This window comes from Oncorhynchus mykiss, chromosome 5, assembly GCF_013265735.2.
Source record: "Oncorhynchus mykiss isolate Arlee chromosome 5, USDA_OmykA_1.1, whole genome shotgun sequence".
Lineage (NCBI taxonomy): Eukaryota > Metazoa > Chordata > Actinopteri > Salmoniformes > Salmonidae > Oncorhynchus > Oncorhynchus mykiss.
Genome location: NC_048569.1, coordinates 7,059,413 through 7,082,010, shown reverse-complemented (window position 1 = coordinate 7,082,010; position 22,598 = coordinate 7,059,413). Strand labels below are relative to the sequence as shown.

Here is a 22,598-nt window from a genome sequence, read left to right as displayed (position 1 = left end):
AAACTGAAACTAGGCCACCAAAGGAACATTCAATGTCCTCTTGGTAAGCAACTTCAGTGTATATTTGGCCTTATGTTTTAGGTTATTGTCCTGCTGAAAGGTAAATTCATCTTCCAGTGTCTGATGGAAAGCAGACTCAACCAGGATATCCTCTAGGATTTTGCCTGTGCTTAGCCCTATTCCGTTTATTTTTTATCCTAAAAAACAGTCCTTAACGATTACAAGCATACCCATAACACGATGCAGCCACCACTATGCTTGACAATATGAAGAGTGGTACTCAGTGTGTTATTGGATATGCCCCAAACATAACGCTTTGTAATCAGGACATAAAGCTAATTTCTTTTTCACATTTTTTGCAGTTTTACTTTAGTGCCTTATTGAAAACGGGATGCATGTTTTGAGATATTTGCTCAAATGGATTTTCAAAAAACAACATATTTCCACTTTGACATTATGGCGTATTGTGTGTCGGTGTAACAGTATAGCTTCCGTCCCTCTCCTCGCCCCTACCTGGGCTCGAACCAGGGACCCTCTGCACACATCGACAACAGCCACCTTGCAGAGCAAAGGGAACCACTACTTCAAGGTCTCAGAGCGAGTGACGTCACCAATTTGAAACACTATTAGCGCGCACCACCGCTAACTAGCTAGCCATTTCACATCGGTTACATCGGCCAATGCCAACAAATCTCAATCTAATCTCATTTGTAACACACTTTTTTTGGGGGGGGTGAGAATACTTTCTAAAGGCATTTTAGCTCCACCATTGTTCATTGTTGAGTTAGCCATCACATTGATTGTGTGTTTTGTTGTGTTGCAGGAGCTGGCTAGCTGTGGATGGAACAGGAAGGAGAAACACCGGCTGGCGCCCAACGTGGTGGCGTTTACACGGAGGTTCAACCAGGTGCGTCCTTCTTCTCATTAAGAAATGTTTCTCTGTTGAATAATCGGTTCACAAATACATTCACATCATAGACCGGAATGTCTAGGTTTATATTATGGCATATAACAGAGTTACTAGGTTTATATCATGGTTTCTTGAGTTGTAGTGCGAGGACCACACACCATGTTGATTTATTATAGCAATATTTGCACTTAATGGTGTTTTTAACTGAGTCCTTCAAAACCCATTTGTTTACATAGTTTTTTTTTTGTTCTTCCTGCTCATTTCCTGAATTCACCAAATGAAATGTGGTTTTGTCACATGATCTATTTTATAAAAGAATACCATATAAAAGGTAGTTCATTCATACATTTCTGGTGTTTTTTTTCTTCAGAACTTGGTTGCGTGTTTTTGTCTTTTTATAAAAACCTGATACTATTTAACCTTGTTCCTCGGGAACTTGTAGAGGAAGAGGAAAATGAGATCTGTTTACTTTTCTATGTCTAGAGAAAACCCCTTTAAGGTGAAATGAATCGCGTAGCAGAGCAGTGGGCCTACCTTTCTCTCATTACTCCCTTGATGACGTATCTCTTCACCTCATCTTCTCCCACCGCCCTAATCCCATGGGCATCACTGGACAAAAAAATTAAACCAGTCATCATTTGGTTTACCCTCATCATCGTTGGTAGAGGCATAATAACCTTAATAGGTGTTTGCTAATGGAATACACTTATTCTGTGACCTGCTCTTCTTTTCACTTCATAAGGCATAATTCAAACCAGACGTGAAAGACCATTAAAATACATAAAATGTTACCACAGACAACAGATCCATATACCAAACTGCCGAGGATACATACACAAAGAAGTCAAGAGACTTGTTTTCGTTGTGGTCCTTTTTTAATTTTTTTTAATGAGATTCGAAGTCTTACAATATGTTTTTCTTTTACACTTTTCCGTCACAAAATGGCCCGGCTTCAAAGCTTTTGCATCGAAAAGGCTTACCGTGTTACGCTGGCTCTCACCTCTGTTTCTGTGTGTCATTGGCTCCCACTTGGTCCTGTCTGTTGGGCTCATACCCTCTGCAGCTTAGATCTCAAATGATCTCAAACTGGCGACGGCTATGCCATTAAACTACTATCGGCCTCACGTGGCTCCCTAACTGGAAACGCAGGGTGGAAATACTATTAGCCGATCTCACAGGCGGTTTGCCAGCTTGTTTCTTTTTCTCCCTTTTTGTCCCCGTCCCACTCCACCCCCCTTTTGTCCCCGTCCCACTCCACCCCCCTTTTGTCTCTGTCCCACTCCACCCCCCTTTTGTCTCTGTCCCACTCCACCCCCCCTTTTGTCCCCGTCCCACTCCACCCCCCCTTTTGTCCCCGTCCCACTCCACCCCCCCTTTTGTCTCCGTCCCACTCCACCCCCCCTTTTGTCCCCGTCCCACTCCACCCCCCCTTTTGTCTCCGTCCCACTCCACCCCCCTTTTTGTCTCCGTCCCACTCCACCCCCCCCTTTTGTCTCCGTCCCACTCCACCCCCCCTTTTGTCCCCGTCCCACTCCACCCCCCTTTTGTCTCCGTCCCACTCCACCCCCCTTTTTGTCTCTGTCCCACTCCATCCCCCCCTTTTGTCTCCGTCCCACTCCACCCCCCCTTTTGTCTCCGTCCCACTCCACCCCCCCTTTTGTCCCCGTCCCACTCCACCCCCCTTTTTGTCTCCGTCCCACTCCAACCCCCCCCTTTTGTCCCCGTCCCACTCCACCCCCCCTTTTGTCCCCGTCCCACTCCACCCCCCTTTTTGTCTCCGTCCCACTCCACCCCCCCCTTTTGTCTCCGTCCCACTCCACCCCCCTTTTTGTCTCCGTCCCACTCCACCCCCCCCTTTTGTCTCCGTCCCACTCCACCCCCCCTTTTGTCCCCGTCCCACTCCACCCCCCTTTTGTCTCCGTCCCACTCCACCCCCCTTTTTGTCTCTGTCCCACTCCATCCCCCCCTTTTGTCTCCGTCCCACTCCACCCCCCCTTTTGTCTCCGTCCCACTCCACCCCCCCTTTTGTCCCCGTCCCACTCCACCCCCCTTTTTGTCTCCGTCCCACTCCACCCCCCCCTTTTGTCCCCGTCCCACTCCACCCCCCTTTTGTCTCCGTCCCACTCCACCCCCCTTTTTGTCTCTGTCCCACTCCATCCCCCCCTTTTGTCTCCGTCCCACTCCACCCCCCCTTTTGTCCCCGTCCCACTCCACCCCCCTTTTTGTCCCCGTCCCACTCCACCCCCCTTTTTGTCCCCGTCCCACTCCACCCCCCCTTTGTCTCCGTCCCACTCCACCCCCCCTTTGTCTCCGTCCCACTCCACCCCCCTTTTTGTCTCCGTCCCACTCCACCCCCCTTTTTGTCTCCGTCCCACTCCACCCCCCCTTTTGTCCCCGTCCCACTCCACCCCCCTTTTTGTCTCCGTCCCACTCCACCCCCCCCTTTTGTCTCCGTCCCACTCCACCCCCCCCCTTTTGTCTCCGTCCCACTCCACCCCCCCTTTTGTCTCCGTCCCACTCCACCCCCCCTTTTGTCTCCGTCCCACTCCACCCCCCTTTTGTCTCCGTCCCACTCCACCCCCCTTTTGTCTCCGTCCCACTCCACCCCCCTTTTGTCCCCGTCCCACTCCACCCCCCTTTTGTCCCCGTCCCACTCCACCCCCCTTTTGTCTCCGTCCCACTCCACCCCCCCTTTTTGTCTCCGTCCCACTCCACCCCCCCCTTTTGTCTCCGTCCCACTCCACCCCCCCTTTTGTCTCCGTCCCACTCCACCCCCCTTTTGTCTCCGTCCCACTCCACCCCCCTTTTTGTCTCCGTCCCACTCCACCCCCCCCTTTTGTCTCCGTCCCACTCCACCCCCCTTTTTGTCCCCGTCCCACTCCACCCCCCCCTTTTGTCTCCGTCCCACTCCACCCCCCCTTTTGTCTCCGTCCCACTCCACCCCCCTTTTTGTCTCCGTCCCACTCCACCCCCCCTTTTGTCCCCGTCCCACTCCACCCCCCTTTTTGTCCCCGTCCCACTCCACCCCCCTTTTTGTCTCCGTCCCACTCCACCCCCCCCTTTTGTCTCCGTCCCACTCCACCCCCCCTTTTGTCTCCGTCCCACTCCACCCCCCCTTTTGTCCCCGTCCCACTCCACCCCCCTTTTTGTCCCCGTCCCACTCCACCCCCCTTTTTGTCCCCGTCCCACTCCACCCCCCTTTTTGTCCCCGTCCCACTCCACCCCCCTTTTGTCTCCGTCCCACTCCACCCCCTTTTGTCCCCGTCCCACTCCACCCCCCTTTTTGTCTCCGTCCCACTCCACCCCCCTTTTTGTCCCCGTCCCACTCCACCCCCCCTTTTGTCTCCGTCCCACTCCACCCCCTTTTGTCTCCGTCCCACTCCACCCCCTTTTGTCCCCGTCCCACTCCACCCCCCTTTTTGTCCCCGTCCCACTCCACCCCCCCCTTTTGTCCCCGTCCCACTCCACCCCCCCCTTTTGTCTCCGTCCCACTCCACCCCCTTTTGTCTCCGTCCCACTCCACCCCCTTTTGTCCCCGTCCCACTCCACCCCCCTTTTGTCTCCATCCCACTCCACCCCCCTTTTGTCTCCGTCCCACTCCAACCCCCTTTTGTCTCCGTCCCACTCCACCCCCTTTTGTCCCCGTCCCACTCCACCCCCCCCTTTTGTCTCCGTCCCACTCCACCCCCCTTTTTGTCCCCGTCCCACTCCACCCCCCTTTTTGTCCCCGTCCCACTCCACCCCCCTTTTTGTCCCCGTCCCACTCCACCCCCCCCCCTTTTGTCTCCGTCCCACTCCACCCCCTTTTGTCCCCGTCCCACTCCACCCCCCTTTTGTCTCCGTCCCACTCCACCCCCCTTTTGTCTCCGTCCCACTCCACCCCCGTTTTGTCCCCGTCTTTATTGGCAGTCGGAGGGTACAGATATAGAAAGAAATAAAGACATTGTTTTCATTTGAAACCCTGGTTTGTAATCTAAAGAAAACCTTTGGTTTGAATGGAATATCTTTTAATGTGAGGACCGAGCGACACTGACGGTGACATTCCTCAGCGACTGCCGATCCAGCTGGACACAGCTCTTCAACAGGGCTGTTCATTATCCCCACGTTGGGGCTCATGGGGACTGTAGGCAGCTCCCTACTCAGTGATCTACTGGAAATAGCCTGGTCCATTCACCACTAAAGGTACAATTCATTTGGGATTTTTGTAGAACGTCCATACTTATTTGCGGGAAGTTGGAACTAAAAAAAAAAAAAAAATCCATTTTTTTCCCGTCTTCCCCCGGAAGGCATTGTACAGTCCAAGGCAAGACGTGCAATTGCATTAATGCCAAAATACAGTTATTGACAGTCATTTAATTGCTGTAATTGGCCTGTTTAATCTCACACATTTCTAACTTTAATATTCCTTTGTTTTCAGTTGCGTAAGTACACATGTAATTACACATGTAATTGTCTCAAAGGAGAAGTTATGTTTATTTTCCCAGTCCTCATTTTTTCTAAGTGCAATTTAGAAGCATATACTTGGATTGCTGATATTTAGCCATTTACGTTTATGATCTATTTATAATGGAAGCATTTGTTACCATTTCAGCCAAGTCATAACTAGAAACAGATCAGGACCACTTTGAAATAAATCCTTTCTTTTTTTCCCCCCCCATTTGTTGCCAAAATGGAAGAGTGCTGAGTTAACTTAAATAAAAGTCCATATTTAGACTTAAATGACTTAAATGACCAGTCTCTTAGCTGGTGGTAGGGTCTGTTTTTTTTTTACGACACAATTAAACCAAACATGACTAGCTGGCTCCATGGTTCTGGAAAGATGGCCACACGTGAAGGAAGGTTGGGTACTTGTTGAAGGGTCACCTGCATACGCCTCCATAGGCCAGAGAGAAAGAGGTCCTCTGAAAGATCCCAATTCCCCCTCCAGCTTCCTTTTACAACCTTGACATCTGGGTGACTGTTTCACGAACATGGAGGGTATCTGGGATTCTCTCTTGGATTCCCGTAAACACTTGAGATGTTGACTGTTGCATGACCACTGAAGCATAATCAGCAGAATGGTTCAAACCAATCGTGCATTACATTTTTTTTTTTTTATATATATAGCGTCTTGGAAACGGGAGAAAAAGGATGTAAACTTTTTAGTCGCTGATTGGCGAGGAATTCATAAACCTTTTTTAAACAGTAAGTTCCCCTATTTAGGGGACTTTAAGTAGTTCTGCACCATTTCCCGACCGACATTCTTGTGTACAGTGCGCTCCGTGAACGGCGCAACATCAATTGCTGTGAACTCTGTGAACGCTCTGGTTGTCCCGCTTGTCCTGACACGTTACAGTTTTCTGGCCTATCCAAACAAATGATCCATTTCCTCTGCCTGTGAACCTCGCAGCGCCGCTTACAATACGGCATATGAAGTGGGAGGAGCCTAGCGATCGCAGCAAAGCAGCAGCATCTTGTTGTGAAGTTCGCAGATGGATATCAAAATAATTTTGTAGTATTGAAACAAGACCTCTTGGTCACAGAGGAGGGATGAAGTCACTTGGTGCCTAAAGATGACGTTGTGACGAGTAATAAGCGTTACTATGCGTTGTTTATGGCCCTCGCGATAATTACTTTTGCGTATGTCTATTTAGGTGGAAATCTACATTTTGGCATTACATTTAGCAGGTTTAAAGGAGGTTTTCCTTTTCGCTGTAGTGTTGCACACAACGGATGTGTTTTGATTACGGTTTGAGAAATGGTAGGTTTGCTATATCCCTCACCCAATGTCCTGAGGGGAAACAAATGCACACTGTTATTTCACAACAGACCGAAGCATATATGTGATGCTATTGGTCCTGGCTATGTTGCTGGACTCGTTTAGTATATGGATTTGTGTTAACGTGTTCTTTTAGTATAATATGTATTTTTTTAAAAAATCTTTCAGCTTGATCCCGTGTAGCATTACCATGTGTTGTTGTCTGTTTAACTTTGGTTCCATTCTCCTCTGCGGGTTCATTTCCTGGGAGCGTTTTAGCTGGGATGAAGCCATAGTTTGAAAGGAGACATCGCTCAGAGATGCTCCAAGGAGTGGAGTGATATCAACCATGTTATTGACTTAAATTGTTCTACTGATACATTCCTGGAGGTTTATGTTGACCTAAGGAGTGAATGATTCATTGACACCGTGGGATTACACTGAGCTCCTTTTTTTTTTTTTTTTAAGTGTCTCTTGGCCTCCGCTGAGATAAAAATGCCATGTTGTCATAGCGAGTATTGAATCATCCCTTCCATCACATGATCAACCTCAGAACTGCCTCTGTCTCTCTCTTTATCGCTCTTTATCTCTCGCTCACTCACAACTCTCCACTTCCACTCTAGAACGTGTGGGGGTTCCCTGGCAGGTGGAGAGCTTTGAACCGCAGTAGCCACCCACAACATTCACGGAAAGAATGATGATACTGTTGGGGGGGGGGGGGGGGGGGGGGAGATACTCTCCAAGTTGCATATCGGTTTCCGTTCTCTCCTCCACTCCTTCTCAAGGCCCTGTTGCAGAACCATAGCTAATTCCTCATAGGTACCCAGGATACAGGGAGTCCTGGTGCCGTTAGAGCTTAGCGAGGGATTAGACCCCGTCCAACACTCAACGTCTCTGGCGCCTCCTCAAAGGGGCTTTCGGATAAGTGACTCTCGTTAGCTCATGAGCAACGGCCCAATTTGTGTCAAATGGCAACGATGGAAAGCAGCACAGTGGATGATGTAATGAGTCTTTCAACTCAGTGCCCCTCCTGATCCAAGCACATTGCACTAGTATCCGTCTTAAGGATTGCCACCAGGCCTAGTTTGAAAGGTGTAACATTCAGATCAGTCACGTCCCCAAGCCAGAGGTTTAGCTCATTGCAGGTTACCCGTTTGAAAAGGGACTTTTAGACTGACCATCACCAGACCTTCATTGTGGTGCCAATTTAGGTGAATTTTCTCTTTTTAAAAACTTTTTTTTTTAAAGTGTCCCTTAAAGTGTCCCAATGCATTGCTGAGTGAACATTTGACCTAAATCGAAGTTAGGATTTACAGCTGAATCAAGGTGAATGAAGACCATTTGAACAGCTTCCCACATCCCAGACCGTAGGCCATGGAACGGTGCCAGTTAAATGTCTTCACAGCCACCCCGATCAGACTGTTACTTGCTGTGCTTCGAAGGTGGAGCTCAGACATTGCTAGAGTTTTTACATTTCGAAACATAATATTTTATAACTCGGAACACCATCTGGCCTTTGCCCTGAGCCTGCCTGCGATGTTAAAAGACAAGTTCACTTTTTGTATTTTTTTTTTATCCAATCTGTGTTTTGGGATGTAAATGACATATTATGGAAGTGTTTTTTTGTGAGATTTCACTTTCCCCACCAGCGTTAGACTTCCTCATACTCATTCTGCATTTACACACAGAACAAATCATGAAAAAAAGGCTCCAAAAACACAGAAATACGTACTTTTAGATGTTGGACACGTGAAATTGTGTCATTCCTGAACTTTATCCTCAACGTTACGTTCCAGTTTGTTGGAATTGAGCAGTACTTTTACGTGTGCCTGCTACACAGAGGAGTATTGTTAAGGATCCCCGTTTGCTGTTGCCAAGGCAACAAACTGGATGCAGTCTATCACAGTGCCATCCGTTTTGTCACCAAAGCCCCATATACTACCCACCACTGCGACCTGTGCGCTCTCGTTGGCTGGCCCTCGCTTCATATTCGTCGCCAAACCCACTGGCTCCAGGTCATCTACAAGACCCTGCTAGGTAAAGTCCCCCCTTATCTCAGCTCGCTGGTCACCATAGCAGCACCCAACCTGTAGCACGCAATCCAGCAGGTATATCTCTCTGGTCACCCCCAAAACAAACTCTTCCTTTACGCCCCTCTCCTTCCAGTTCTCTGCTGCCAATGACTGGAACGAACTACAAAAATCTCCGAAACCGGAAACACTTATCTCCCTCACTAGCTTTAAGCACCAGCTGTCAGAGCAGCTCACAGATTACTGCACCTGTACATAGCCCACCTATAATTTAGCCCAAACAACTACCTCTTTCCCTACTGTATTTATTTATTTTTCTCCTTTCTCCTTTCCTCCATTATTTCTATCTCTACTTTGCACATTCTTTCACTGCAAATTTTCCATTCCAGTGTTTTACTTTCACATTTTTACTCTTGAACTTATTTTGCCTTGCTATAACAAAGGGGTTGAATACTTATTGACCCATAAAACATTTCAACTTTTCATTTTCAATTAATTTGTAATAAATTCCAACATAATTCCTCTTTTACATTATGGGGTATTGTGTGTAGGCCAGTGACACAAAATATCAATCATTTTATAATTCTGGCTGTAACACCACAAAATGTTGAAAAAATCGAGGGGTGTGAATAGTTTCTGAAGGCGCTGTAACGTAATAACATGAACATAATTTGTTTTCTGGTGAGGCGATATTGATCTCTCCCGGTTTCCGCTGTGACCGTGATGATGTTGGTTTGAGAGGATCCTCAGTGATTTGCTGATGTTATGCGTGTCCCAGGAGAACTACCTCATCTTCAGTTGGAAAGGCTAAGACCAAAACCAAAACATGGAATGGCTAAGACCAAAACCAAAACATGGAATGGCTAAGACCAAAACCAAAACATGGAATGGCTAAGACCAAAACCAAAACATGGAATGGCTAAGACCAAAACCAAAACATGGAATGGCTAAGACCAAAACATTTCTGAAAGCCTAGTTTTAAAATGCTGTTTTATCAATGAACAGTGGATAGTTTAAAATGTTTGTCCTGTCGATGAATAGTTCGAGGTACATGTTATTTAATTTTTGTAAATTTTTTAAACTGATGCATAGTGGGACTTTACTATTTATTTTATCAATGAATAGTGGCTAGTTAGTGTTTGTTTTATCAATGCATAGCGGGTAGTTAAAGGGTAAGTGGGTAAACAGACATTGTAGTGAGATTTCTCTTTCATATTTCACTCCGGTTTGAAGTAATCCACTGAACAGTGGGAGTCTCCGGCTGATGCCTGGGCAGTTTTAACATGGCAAAGTATATAGATTCAGGTTTCCTTCTCTTATACCATAACAAATTGTATATTACTGTATCCCCGCATCTTGATAGGTTGACCCCAAAGGTACACGATCATGTATCTGCTGTACCCAGCATCGGTCCCACCCATGAGCCGTACCTGTAGTAAACATCAGGGTTAAAGGTCACCATGTTTGCAAGCAGACAAACGTTCAATCACGTTTGAGGCTAATTCACCTTCAGACCATGAACTACTTGCACGGATCCCATAACCATTTAAAGATTTAGAGTGAAAACACCCTGTTTCTGGATCCCTATTGTGGAGGTTCTGTTTACTATGATTAGTATCATGGCACATGTTTACAGTGAAGCTTGTTTACTGCCAGATTGAAAAGGTATACAGTACTTACAGTGCATAGGATCCCACAGGGCTCCTATTCAGGGCTATACACAGGCCCTTTCAGGGCTCCTATTCAGGGCTATACACAGGCCCTTTCAGGGCTCCTATTCAGGGCTATACCCAGGCCCTCTCAGGGCTCCTATTCAGGGCTATACACAGGCCCTCTCAGGGCTCCTATTCAGGGTTATACACAGCCCCTTTCAGGGCTCCTATTCGGGGCTATACACAGGCCCTTTCAGGGCTCCTATTCAGGGCTACAGACGGGCCCTTTCTGGGCTCCTATTCAGGGCTATTGCCTGGCCAATTCCAGGGCTCCTATTCAGGGCTATAGCTTGCCCCATTCCAGGGCTAGTATCTGAGAAAAGCATTGGAGCTGGAACAAGCCCCTGGGGGACTCGGCAGGAAATATGTCATGATGGTTGTCTGTCAAATGGAGGCTTCCCAAGCTTACAGGTGCAAGTCCCAGGATCTGGCTTAATGGTGTTCACTGTAGGATCTCTGGTTTACCCTGTGGTCTCTGTTTCCTCCGGAGCTGTTACAGTAAATCTGACAGGCCAGAACCAGAAGATTATAGCAGGTTATCTTCCTGTCAAAAAAACCTAAACCTGTCGTAACAGGAAGGAACTGCCCAGTCAGAATCAGACAGCAGTTCCTGTCACGGTGATAGCCAGTTGAGCTGCGATACAAGCAAAGTTAATTTATATTTTCCAGTGAAAAACTGAAAAGCAGAGCTTTTGCCCCCACATGATAAAGGAATTAGCCTTCGAGCATAATAAAACTGTCAGATGTAGGTGAAAAGGGCAAGTTGTTGTCAAGAACGGTTTGGATTCATCATGCGTCTCTCCTTCTGTTCACATGGGTGAAATAACTCTTGTGGGTTCCAGAAAGGCGTCATCTACAGTACGTACACACACACACACACACACACACACACACACACACACACACAATACCACTGTAAATGCCCTTTGTTAAAACTCATTTGGGGTTTGTGAGGCTCTGCCAAGCTAAGCCCATGTGGATGGCACACAGTGTTTGCGGCACAATTACAATCAAGGAAACCAAATGGCTTTTAATGGGTTTCCATGTCTAGTGTTATTGTGGGTTTTTGCATCAGATTTTCTTCCCATTTTTCTTCTTTCTTTTTGTGGGTAAATTCAGAAATGAGTTCTCCTTAAGCTAGTGGTTTTTCTCAATTGAATTTCCCTCCAGGCCTCTAAGGAGATTTCATGGACCAGACCTTGTAGGGGTTATGGGCTTGATTGAGCGTCCCCTGTGTTGCCTTGCCCATTTCTGACAAGACGTGCACGGATTCCAGCTGCCATTTGCTTCTAATCGCAAAGTTAGAAATGAGTGACCTACTGCTCACTAACCACAGTGTTAAGTGAGTGACTCTCACTCGTGACTCTAATCTGATCACCCACAATGGCTATGGAGAGTTAATAGACTGTTGAATGGCATTTTGTTGTTGTTGCAGTGTACGTCTAATGACTTGGGGGAACAGTGTAGAGGTAGGCCCATTCATTCCTGGTTGGTCCTTGGGGTCTCCCGCTAGACTAACTACTAATTTACCAATCTTAAAAATGGGGGATAATTTGTCTAATTTTCTATAATAATGGTAGGTAGTAATGGTTGTCTCATTGAAAAAAAAAAATACCATCCGGTTTCATCCTGCTGTCACGAGTCGGTAATGTGAATGCAGACTGATGTCTAGATTGTGTGTGTGTCTTTTAATACTGTTCTCCGTATGTATACTCAGTAATTATGTACTTCTTGTTTGTTTGTTTATTGCAGGTTAGCTTTTGGCTGGTGAGAGAAATTTTGACTGCCCAGACACTGAAGATCCGAGCAGAAATACTGAGCCATTTTGTTAAAATAGCCAAGGTGAGTTCAGACCACTTGGCCACTGAGAATATTGGTTCTAGGACGAATGAGAAAATTAACCACACTGTTATTACTCCAGCAACACAGTCAAACACTCACATCTTCCTCGTATCCTCTGCTTATTGACCAATGGGAGGGCGGCTCAACAAATACACACAAAACAATAATTGTCACACAAAGTACAGATTTAAGAAAAGAATACACTGAATAACAACACAGAAATGTAAACATGAGGAACCTGCCCTACATCCACACTGGTGGGAATATTCCTTCCTTTGTAGCCATACTAGTCAGCCATTTTTATTGAGGAAACATCCCATTCATCGCCTGCTGTTCCTTAACGCATGGCAAAGCGTTGTTGTGCAATCCAGAGGTTCTCCTGGGACCGACAAGACAAACAAACCCTTGCGAGTAGTACCTCTAATGGCCACTAGGCTTTGAGGTTCCACACCAATACTGCTGTCCCTATGGACGCTTGTTCAGTCGGAGCTCCCCTCAGTTCACCATCATTTAATTAATTCATTAAAAGTTGATTTGAGTAGATCCCCCACCACACCCCCCACACACACACAGTTTATCTATAATACTATACACAGATATATTCAGTTTGATTAGTTCACCGTCAACTGAACATGTAGCAACTAAGTTTTCAAGCATATTGAGGGTAGTTAGTACTTCAGCTATGTCAACAGTTTACAGTGTATTGAGGGTAGTTGGCAGTGTATTGAGGGTAGTTAGCTAAAGTAATATGTCAACAGTTAGCAGTGTATTGAGGGTAGTTGGCAGTGTATTGAGGGTAGTTAGCTAAAGTAATATGTCAACAGTTTACAGCGTATTGAGGGTAGTTAGCAGTGTATTGAGGGTAGTTAGTACTTCAGCTATGTCAACAGTTTACAGCGTATTGAGGGTAGTTAGCAGTGTATTGAGGGTAGTTAGTACTTCAGCTATGTCAACAGTTTACAGTGTATTGAGGGTAGTTAGCAGTGTATTGAGGGTAGTTAGTACTTCAGCTATGTCAACAGTTTACAGCGTATTGAGGGTAGTTAGCAGTGTATTGAGGGTAGTTAGTACTTCAGCTATGTCAACAGTTTACAGCGTATTGAGGGTAGTTAGCAGTGTATTGAGGGTAGTTAGTACTTCAGCTATGTCAACAGTTTACAGCGTATTGAGGGTAGTTAGCAGTGTATTGAGGGTAGTTAGTACTTCAGCTATGTCAACAGTTTACAGTGTATTGAGGGTAGTTAGCAGTGTATTGAGGGTAGTTAGTACTTCAGCTATGTCAACAGTTTACAGCGTATTGAGGGTAGTTGGCAGCGTATTGAGGGTAGTTAGTACTTCAGCTATGTCAACAGTTTACAGCGTATTGAGGGTAGTTGGCAGCGTATTGAGGGTAGTTAGCTAAAGTAATATGTCAACAGTTTGCAGTGTATTGAGGGTAGTTGGCAGTGTATTGAGGGTAGTTAGCTAAAGTAATATGTCAACAGTTTGCAGTGTATTGAGGGTAGTTGGCAGTGTATTGAGGGTAGTTGGCAGTGTATTGAGGGTAGTTAGCAGTGTATTGAGGGTAGTTGGCAGCGTATTGAGGGTAGTTAGCTAAAGTAATATGTCAACAGTTTGCAGTGTATTGAGGGTAGTTGGCAGTGTATTGAGGGTAGTTGGCAGCGTATTGAGGGTAGTTAGCTAAAGTAATATGTCAACAGTTTGCAGTGTATTGAGGGTAGTTGGCAGTGTATTGAGGGTAGTTAGCTAAAGTAAAATGTTAACAGTTTACAGCGTATTGAGGGTAGTTGGCAGCGTATTGAGGGTAGTTGGCAGCGTATTGAGGGTAGTTGGCAGCGTATTGAGGGTAGGCGTATTGAGGGTAGTTGGCAGCGTATTGAGGGTAGTTGGCAGCGTATTGAGGGTAGTTGGCAGCGTATTGAGGGTAGTTGGCAGCGTATTGAGGGTAGTTGGCAGCGTATTGAGGGTAGTTGGCAGCGTATTGAGGGTAGTTGGCAGCGTATTGAGGGTAGTTGGCAGCGTATTGAGGGTAGTTAGCTAAAGTAATATGTCAACAGTTTACAGCGTATTGAGGGTAGTTAGCAGTGTATTGAGGGTAGTTGGCAGCGTATTGAGGGTAGTTAGCTAAAGTAATATGTCAACAGTTTACAGTGTATTGAGGGTAGTTAGCTAAAGTAAAATGTTAACAGTTTACAGCGTATTGAGGGTAGTTGGCAGCGTATTGAGGGTAGTTGGCAGCGTATTGAGGGTAGTTGGCAGCGTATTGAGGGTAGTTGGCAGCGTATTGAGGGTAGTTGGCAGCGTATTGAGGGTAGTTGGCAGCGTATTGAGGGTAGTTGGCAGCGTATTGAGGGTAGTTGGCAGCGTATTGAGGGTAGTTGGCAGCGTATTGAGGGTAGTTGGCAGCGTATTGAGGGTAGTTGGCAGCGTATTGAGGGTAGTTGGCAGCGTATTGAGGGTAGTTGGCAGCGTATTGAGGGTAGTTAGCTAAAGTAATATGTCAACAGTTTACAGCGTATTGAGGGTAGTTAGCAGTGTATTGAGGGTAGTTGGCAGCGTATTGAGGGTAGTTGGCAGCGTATTGAGGGTAGTTGGCAGCGTATTGAGGGTAGTTGGCAGCGTATTGAGGGTAGTTGGCAGCGTATTGAGGGTAGTTGGCAGCGTATTGAGGGTAGTTAGCTAAAGTAATATGTCAACAGTTAGCAGCGTATTGAGGGTAGTTGGCAGCGTATTGAGGGTAGTTAGCTAAAGTAATATGTCAACAGTTTGCAGTTGCCACCAAACAAAGTGTTATTTTGAACATCTTAAAGATCGTCTAGGGAGTTATTGACATTACGTGGGACTCTAACCTGCTGTACAGGGTGTCTTCCGTCTATGCTGAGGTCCTATTTATACCAGCAGACCATCCTGGTGTGTTCACCCGTATGGTGGGCCCAAGCACTCTGCTCAAGCCCACGCAACACATGGGACTTAAATGACACGTAGCAGTGTCCTTTCCAAGGTTCAGGTTGAGAAGTGTAGGTATGAAAATAAGCGATATTGCAGATGTTTAAAAAAAATAATAATAATATTCAAACAGACTTCTTGAATCTATGGTGCAAAATGTGAAGTATGACGTTTTTGTGGTTTTCCCAGCTGTATGATTTATGAACGAATAGCTCCAGGTAATCATTGTGTGTAGTCATCAACACTTAAAGGACCGTGGCAGCGATTTGGTGTCGATCTGGCAAAAAATAAAATGTTATGCTCCAGTAGAATAGAGAAGTACCTGCATCAATTGCTGCTTTGAAACGAGGTACTATTCATCTTGCTCAGCACATCTATCAAGATTTTATTACAGCACCATAATTACAGGCCTTTTTAAAAATCTGTCTTAGGTCATTAATGGGTGTGTCGTCCCCCCCCCCCCCCCCCCCCCCCCCTACTTGGTCACATGTACGTGTCATGCGTTGTTATTTCTCTTGCGAACCCATTAAGGTTATCAAATAAAACCCAATTTTAGTGAGGGGAAAAAATAAGCAGTGGAGATATGCTGGTGACATATGACATGAACATGGGCTAGCCTTTCACATAGTTTATGCTGGTGACATATGACATGAACATGGGCTAGCCTTTCACATAGTTTATGCTGGTGACATATGACATGAACATGGGCTAGCCTTTCACATAGTTTATGCTGGTGGCCTATGACATGAACATGGGCTAGCCTTTCACATAGTTTATGCTGGTGGCCTATGACATGAACATGGGCTAGCCTTTCACATAGTTTATGCTGGTGGCCTATGACATGAACATGGGCTAGCCTTTCACATAGTTTATGCTGGTGGCCTATGACATGAACATGGGCTAGCCTTTCACATAGTTTATGCTGGTGGCTTATGACATGAACATGGGCTAGCCTTTCACATAGTTTATGCTGGTGGCTTATGACATGAACATGGGCTAGCCTTTCACATAGTTTATGCTGGTGACATATGACATGAACATGGGCTAGCCTTTCACATAGTTTATGCTGGTGGCCTATGACATGAACATGGGCTAGCCTTTCACATAGTTTATGCTGGTGACATATGACATAAACATGGGCTAGCCTTTCACATAGTTTATGCTGGTGGCCTATGACATGAACATGGGCTAGCCTTTCACATAGTTTATGCGGGTGGCCTATGACATGAACATGGGCTAGCCTTTCACATAGTTTATGCGGGTGGCCTATGACATGAACATGGGCTAGCCTTTCACATAGTTTATGCTGGTGACATATGACATGAACATGGGCTAGCCTTTCACATAGTTTATGCTGGTGACATATGACATGAACATGGGCTAGCCTTTCACATAGTTTATGCTGGTGACATATGACATGAACATGGGCTAGCCTTTCACATAGTTTATGCTGGTGGCATGAACATGGGCTAGCCTTTCACATAGTTTATGCTGGTGACATATGACATGAACATGGGCTAGCCTTTCACATAGTTTATGCTGGTGACATATGACATGAACATGGGCTAGCCTTTCACATAGTTTATGCTGGTGACATATGACATGAACATGGGCTAGCCTTTCACATAGTTTATGCTGGTGGTCTATGACGTGAACATGGGCTAGCCTTTCACATAGTTTATGCTGGTGGTCTATGACGTGAACATGGGCTAGCCTTTCACATAGTTTATGCTGGTGGTCTATGACGTGAACATGGGCTAGCCTTTCACATAGTTTATGCTGGTGGTCTATGACATGAACATGGGCTAGCCTTTCACATAGTTTAGAGCTTTTGAATGGTGAACCAGAACTTTGTCTTAAGTGTTTTCCAGAACTCATAATTCACAAAATACTTAGGTTTTTATTTATCTGAATAATGGTTCACAGTGGAATAATTGAACCCAACATGTTTCTCTTGTTATCTTCTGTGACCACATCTGTAAATCAACTGGAATGCTTTTCTCTGATTTCAAAACCAGACCGCTTGAATGAATCTATAAATATTATCCCCCCTGTACAAGATTTTCACGTTAAGGTTGATCCAGTACACTTATATCCATGTCATGAATTGGATTGGCAATTGTATTTTCTGAATTCATTGTTATAGCTTAACCCCAATGAAGGCAAACCCTCCAGTAACGCATGTGATGTTCTCTATTTTTGACGGCCCACTGTCAAAGCCAAACAAATCACCCGGCAACGGATTAAAGGGATACTTCTGGATTTTATCTACTTCCCCAGAGTTCGATGAATTCGTGGATACGATTGTTATGCCTCTGTGCCCAGTATGAAGGAAGTTATAGGTAGTTTTGCGAGCCAATGCTAACTGTTGTTAGCGCAAAGACTGGAAGTCTATGGGTATCTGCTAGCATGTAGTCATGATCTAAATGAATTCACCTTTTGACAGACTGTTTGTCCACATGAAAATGATTTTCTCACCTTTTTAAAAAAAGTTAATTTCAAATGAATCATCACTGTATTGGTTTCCCAGAAACAATTAAACATGACTTATAATGGCCTCTAACAGTGCCCTGCTGGAGTAAGAGCCAGCTTACTTAGTGGGCCTCTAGGACCAGAGTTTTGTTTTGAGAGAAACACTACACAGGATTTATTAAACTGTGTCAGGACCCAAAGTGGGCCTTGGACATGTGAGAGGTGGGTCTTGAGTTATGTGAATACATCTATAATCACACACACTTTCTTGTTTAATTTGGGTCGTTGGAGGACCAATTGGGTCACAGGAGGACGGTAAATTTCTCATTTGGTTTCTGGAGCTGAAAAGGTTTCAGAACCCCTGGTCATGTTAACGCCATTGTATTAGAAGTAATGAAGAAAGCAGACACACCAATGACAAAAACAATAGGTTCTCTCTCTCTCTGTCCGGCCACAGTCCAATCAGGGAGCTGCAGCAGTGAGAGCACCTCCCAGAGGTCATGGTGTGGGGGTGGAAAGAGCTTAGTGGAACCATGACATCATCATGGACCAGGAAAACCGCAACGGGGATATTGACCATTTGGAAATGGGGAGGATTTTAGAACTACCAAAACTGTCAATCAATTCAGTTGGAAATAGGAGAGAGAATTAATATTTATCTTCTCATTCAGCCAATAGTAGAAAAACGGACTAATTTAAAACTCATGAGGACAGAAGTATTAGGTAAAATTTTTTTTAGATGTGGTTGTTGTCTAGTCAACAGTTTATGGGTCAATTTCATGTTACCTTCAGGAGTCTGATTCCAATTTGTTTATTTAATTTAAAATGTAACTAGGCAAGTCAGTTGAGAACAAATTCTTATTTACAATGACGGCCTACCAAAAGGAAAATAGGCCTCCTGCGGGGACGAGGGCCTGGGATTAAAAATAAAAATAAAAATATAGGACAAAACACACAACAGTACAAGAGAGACACTACATGAAGAGAGACCTAAGACGACAACATAGCATGGTAGCAAACATAACATGGTAGCAGCACAAAACATTATTGGGCACAGACAACAGCACAAGAAGGTAGACACAACAATAAATCACGTGAAGCAGTCGCAACTGTCAGTAAGTATGTCCATGATTTAGTCTTTGAATGAAGAGATGGAGATAAAACTGTTCAGTTTAAGTGGTTTTTTTTTTGCAGCTCGTTCAAGTTGCTAACTGCAGCGAACTGAAAAGAGGAGCAACCCAGGGATGTACTATTTATGAACTTATGATTCACTAGACTTTTTTAAACGAGGACTGTTTTCAATTCATATGTTGCATTTCAGTGAATTTCAATATAGATTTTTTAGAATGAATTCACCCTAATCCTGATATCCAAAGATGGCTGTCTATATTAGACTAAGAGCTAGCACATGTATATGGAGGCCTGTATGATTCTATTCACAAAGCCAAGTATTCATTCCTCTGGTTAGGCCATTAGTTCTCTCTCTCTCTCTTGTTTTCTCTTTAGATTTAACTTTTCATCAGCACAGTTTCAATCTCTTGGATTATTATTCCAGATGTACCATATAGTGAGGTATTTTTTTTTCTTATGTTGACTGTATACTTCCAACCGTTTTGGATTTGAAAACTAGCAGTGACCTATGAGGTTAAAGTGCAGACTGTCAGCTTTAATTTGAGGGTATTTTCATCTATACTGAACAAAAAAACATAAAGGCAACAGGCAACAATTTCAAATGTTTTACTGAGTTACAGTTCATATCAGGAAATCAGTCAATTTAAATAAAGAAATTAGGCCCTAATCTTTGGATTAGGGAGCCAGACCCCACCCACTGGGGGGAGCCAGACCCCACCCACTGGGGGGAGCCAGACCCCACCCACTGGGGGGAGCCAGACCCCACCCACTGGGGAGCCAGACCCCACCCACTGGGGGGAGCCAGACCCCACCCACTGGGGAGCCAGACCCACCCACTGTTGTGCTAGGCTCATCAAATCAGAATGTGAATTTCCCTTCAAAATGGCTTCATTACAGACAGAAATACTCCTCAGCACCACCTCAGATGATCCCGCAGGTGAAGAAGCTGGATGTGGAGGTCCTGGGCTGGAGTGGTTATGCGTGGTCTGCAGTTGTGAGCCCAGTTGGATGTACTGCCAAATTCTCTAAAATGATTTTGGAGGCAACTTATGGTAGAGAAAAGAACACTGAATTCTCTGGCAACAGCTCTGGTGGACATTCCTGCTGTCAGCATGCCAATTTCACGCTCTCTCAAAACTTGAGACATCTGTGGCATTGTGTTGTGTGACAAAACTGCACATTTTAGTGACCTTTTATTGTTCCCAGCACAAGGTGCACCTGTGTAATGATCATGCTGTTTGATCCGCTTCTTGATATGCCACACCTGTCAGGTGGATGGATTATCTTGGCAAAGGAGAAATGCTCACTAACAGTGTTGTAAACTAATTTGTGCACAACATTTTAGAGAAATAAGCTTTTTGTGGAACATTTCTGGGATCTTTTATTTCAGCTCATGAAACATGGCACCAACATTTTACATGTTGCGTTTAGATTTTTGTTCAGTATTTTGGGTGAACCGTTTAGAATTTACAGCACTTTTTGTACATAGTCTCCCTATTTTAAGGGAGCAAAAGTATTGGGACAAATTCACTGTATATTAAAGTAGTAGAAAGTGAAGTATTTGGTCCCATATTCATAGAACACAGTGATTACATCAAGCGTGTGACTCTACACCTTTGTTTGATGCATTTGCTGTTTGTTTTGGTTGTGTTTCAGATGAGTTTGTGTATATAATATGCATTGTCCTTTTGCAAACCCCTTAAGGAACTGTCATGCCAAACATATATTTGACGTGATAATGAATGACAAGGAGATGGCAATATGGCAGAAACAGATCTGGATCCAGGATAGCGTTATATATATTTACTATCCATTGTTATGTTACTTATTGCATAGGGATTTGCTAGTTCTATTGAGGGTATTAAATGTACCGTGCTTTTCCTTTCAGAAACTGTTGGAGCTGAATAACCTCCACTCCATGGTGTCTGTGGTGTCAGCCCTGCAAAGCGCTCCCATCTTCAGGCTGAGCAAGACCTGGGCGGTAAGAGACCCTATGACCTATGATCCAGAACGTTCTTTGTATCTTATCGTGTACTAGAACTGAATGGGAATGTAGTAGAGCAATAGTTCTCAACTGGTGTGCCACAAAACTTTCACTCATCTTGGATTTTAAAAGAAATTGGAACATTCACTTCTAAACGTGACCTGTGGAATGCACCGGGAATCTGATTTGGGAGCCTAGTGGTGGTCAGATCATAAAACATTAAATGTTTACATCTGTGTGGTTGGTTTTTAAAGTCCAGTGTGCTCAGGTTGGTTGCTGTTATATTTCTATCATTTTTAAAGGGGCGTGCATCACGAGCAAAGCTATTTGTATCATTTTTAAAGGGGCGTGCATCACGAGCAAAGCTAGTTGTATCATTTTACTTTGCCTCAGTCATTTATTTCTTTAATATACAGTGCATTTGGAAAGTATTCTGACCCTTTGACCTTTTCCACATTTGTTACGTTACAGCCTTATTCTAAAATTGATTAGTTATTTTTCCCTCATCAATCTAAACACAATACCCCATAATCACAAAGCAAAAACAGTTTTTTTAGACATTTTTGCAACTGTATTAAAATTAAAAAAACTATCACATATTACATAAGTATTCAGACCCTTTACTCTGTACTTTGTTTAAGCACCTTTGGCAGCGATTACAGCCTCAAGACTTCTTGGGTAAGATGCTACAAGCTTGGCACACTTGGTTTTGCAGAGTTTCTCCCATTCTTCTCTGCAGATCCTCTCAAGCTCTGTCAGGTTGGATGGGGAGTGTCGCTGCACAGCTATTTTCAGGTCTCTCCAGAGATGTTCCATCGGGTTCAAGTTTGGGCTCTGGCTGGGACACTCAAGGACATTCGGAGACTTGTCCCTAAGCCACTTCTGCGTTGTCTTGGCTGTGTGCTTAGGGTCATTGTCCTGTGGTAAGGTGAACCTTCGCACCATTCTGAAGTCCTGAGCACTCTGGAGCAGGTTTTTATCAGGGATCTCTCTGTACTTTGCTTCGTTCATCTTTCCCTCAATCGTGACTAGTCGCCCAGTCCCTGCCCATTTTTGTTGGTGGCGCTTGACATTCAAGCCAAAGAGTTCAGTCTTGGTTTCATCAGACCAGAGAATCTTGTTTCTCATGGTCCTGTCGGTGCCTTTTGGTTAACTCCAAGTGGGCTGTCAGGTGCCTTTTAACTGAGGAGTGGCTTCCGTCTGGCCACTCTACCATAAAGGCCTGATTTGGTGGAGTGCCGCAGAGATGGTTTCCCTTCTGGAAGGTTCTCCCATCTCCACAGAGGAGAGCTCTACAGCTCTGTCAGTGACCATCAGGTTCTTGGTCACCTCAATGACCAAGGCCCTTCTCCCCGATTGCTCATTTTGGCCAGGTGGCCAGCACTAGGAGGAGTCTTAGTGGTTCCAAACTTCTTCCATTTAAGAATGGCCACTGTGTTCTTGGGGACCTTCAATGCTGCATACATTTTTTGATTCCCTTCCCCAGATCTGTGCCATGACAATATCCTGTCTCGGCACTCTGCGGACAATTCCTTCGACCTCGTGGTATGGTTTTTGCTCTGACATGCACTGTCAACTGTGGGACCTTATATAGACAGGTGTGTGTGCCTTTCCAAATAATGTCCAATCAATAGAATTTACCACAGGTGGACTCCAATCAAGTTGTAGAAATGTCTCAAGAACGATCAATGGAAACAGGATACACCTGAGCTCAATTTAGTCTCATATTTAAATAAGGTATTTCTGTTTTTTTTTTTAATCAAATTTATTTTATCAATCAAATTTATTTTATATAGCCCTTCGTACATCAGCTGATATCTCAAAGTGCTGTACA

The 22,598-nt window shown here is 44.8% G+C and overlaps 1 protein-coding gene across 3 annotated transcripts in view; it reads left to right on the top strand.

The window, feature by feature from the left end:
* The window catches only part of LOC110523130 (ras-specific guanine nucleotide-releasing factor RalGPS1), a 295,595-nt gene that overhangs the window by 81,462 nt on the left and 191,535 nt on the right, over positions 1-22,598 (top strand). For all 3 annotated transcript variants that reach the window (XM_036976684.1, XM_036976683.1, XM_036976685.1), the window contains exons 5-7: positions 824-907; positions 12,142-12,231; positions 20,669-20,761. In XM_036976684.1, coding sequence (XP_036832579.1) covers positions 824-907; positions 12,142-12,231; positions 20,669-20,761 — 267 coding nt within the window. The remainder of the gene's footprint in view (positions 1-823; positions 908-12,141; positions 12,232-20,668; positions 20,762-22,598) is intronic.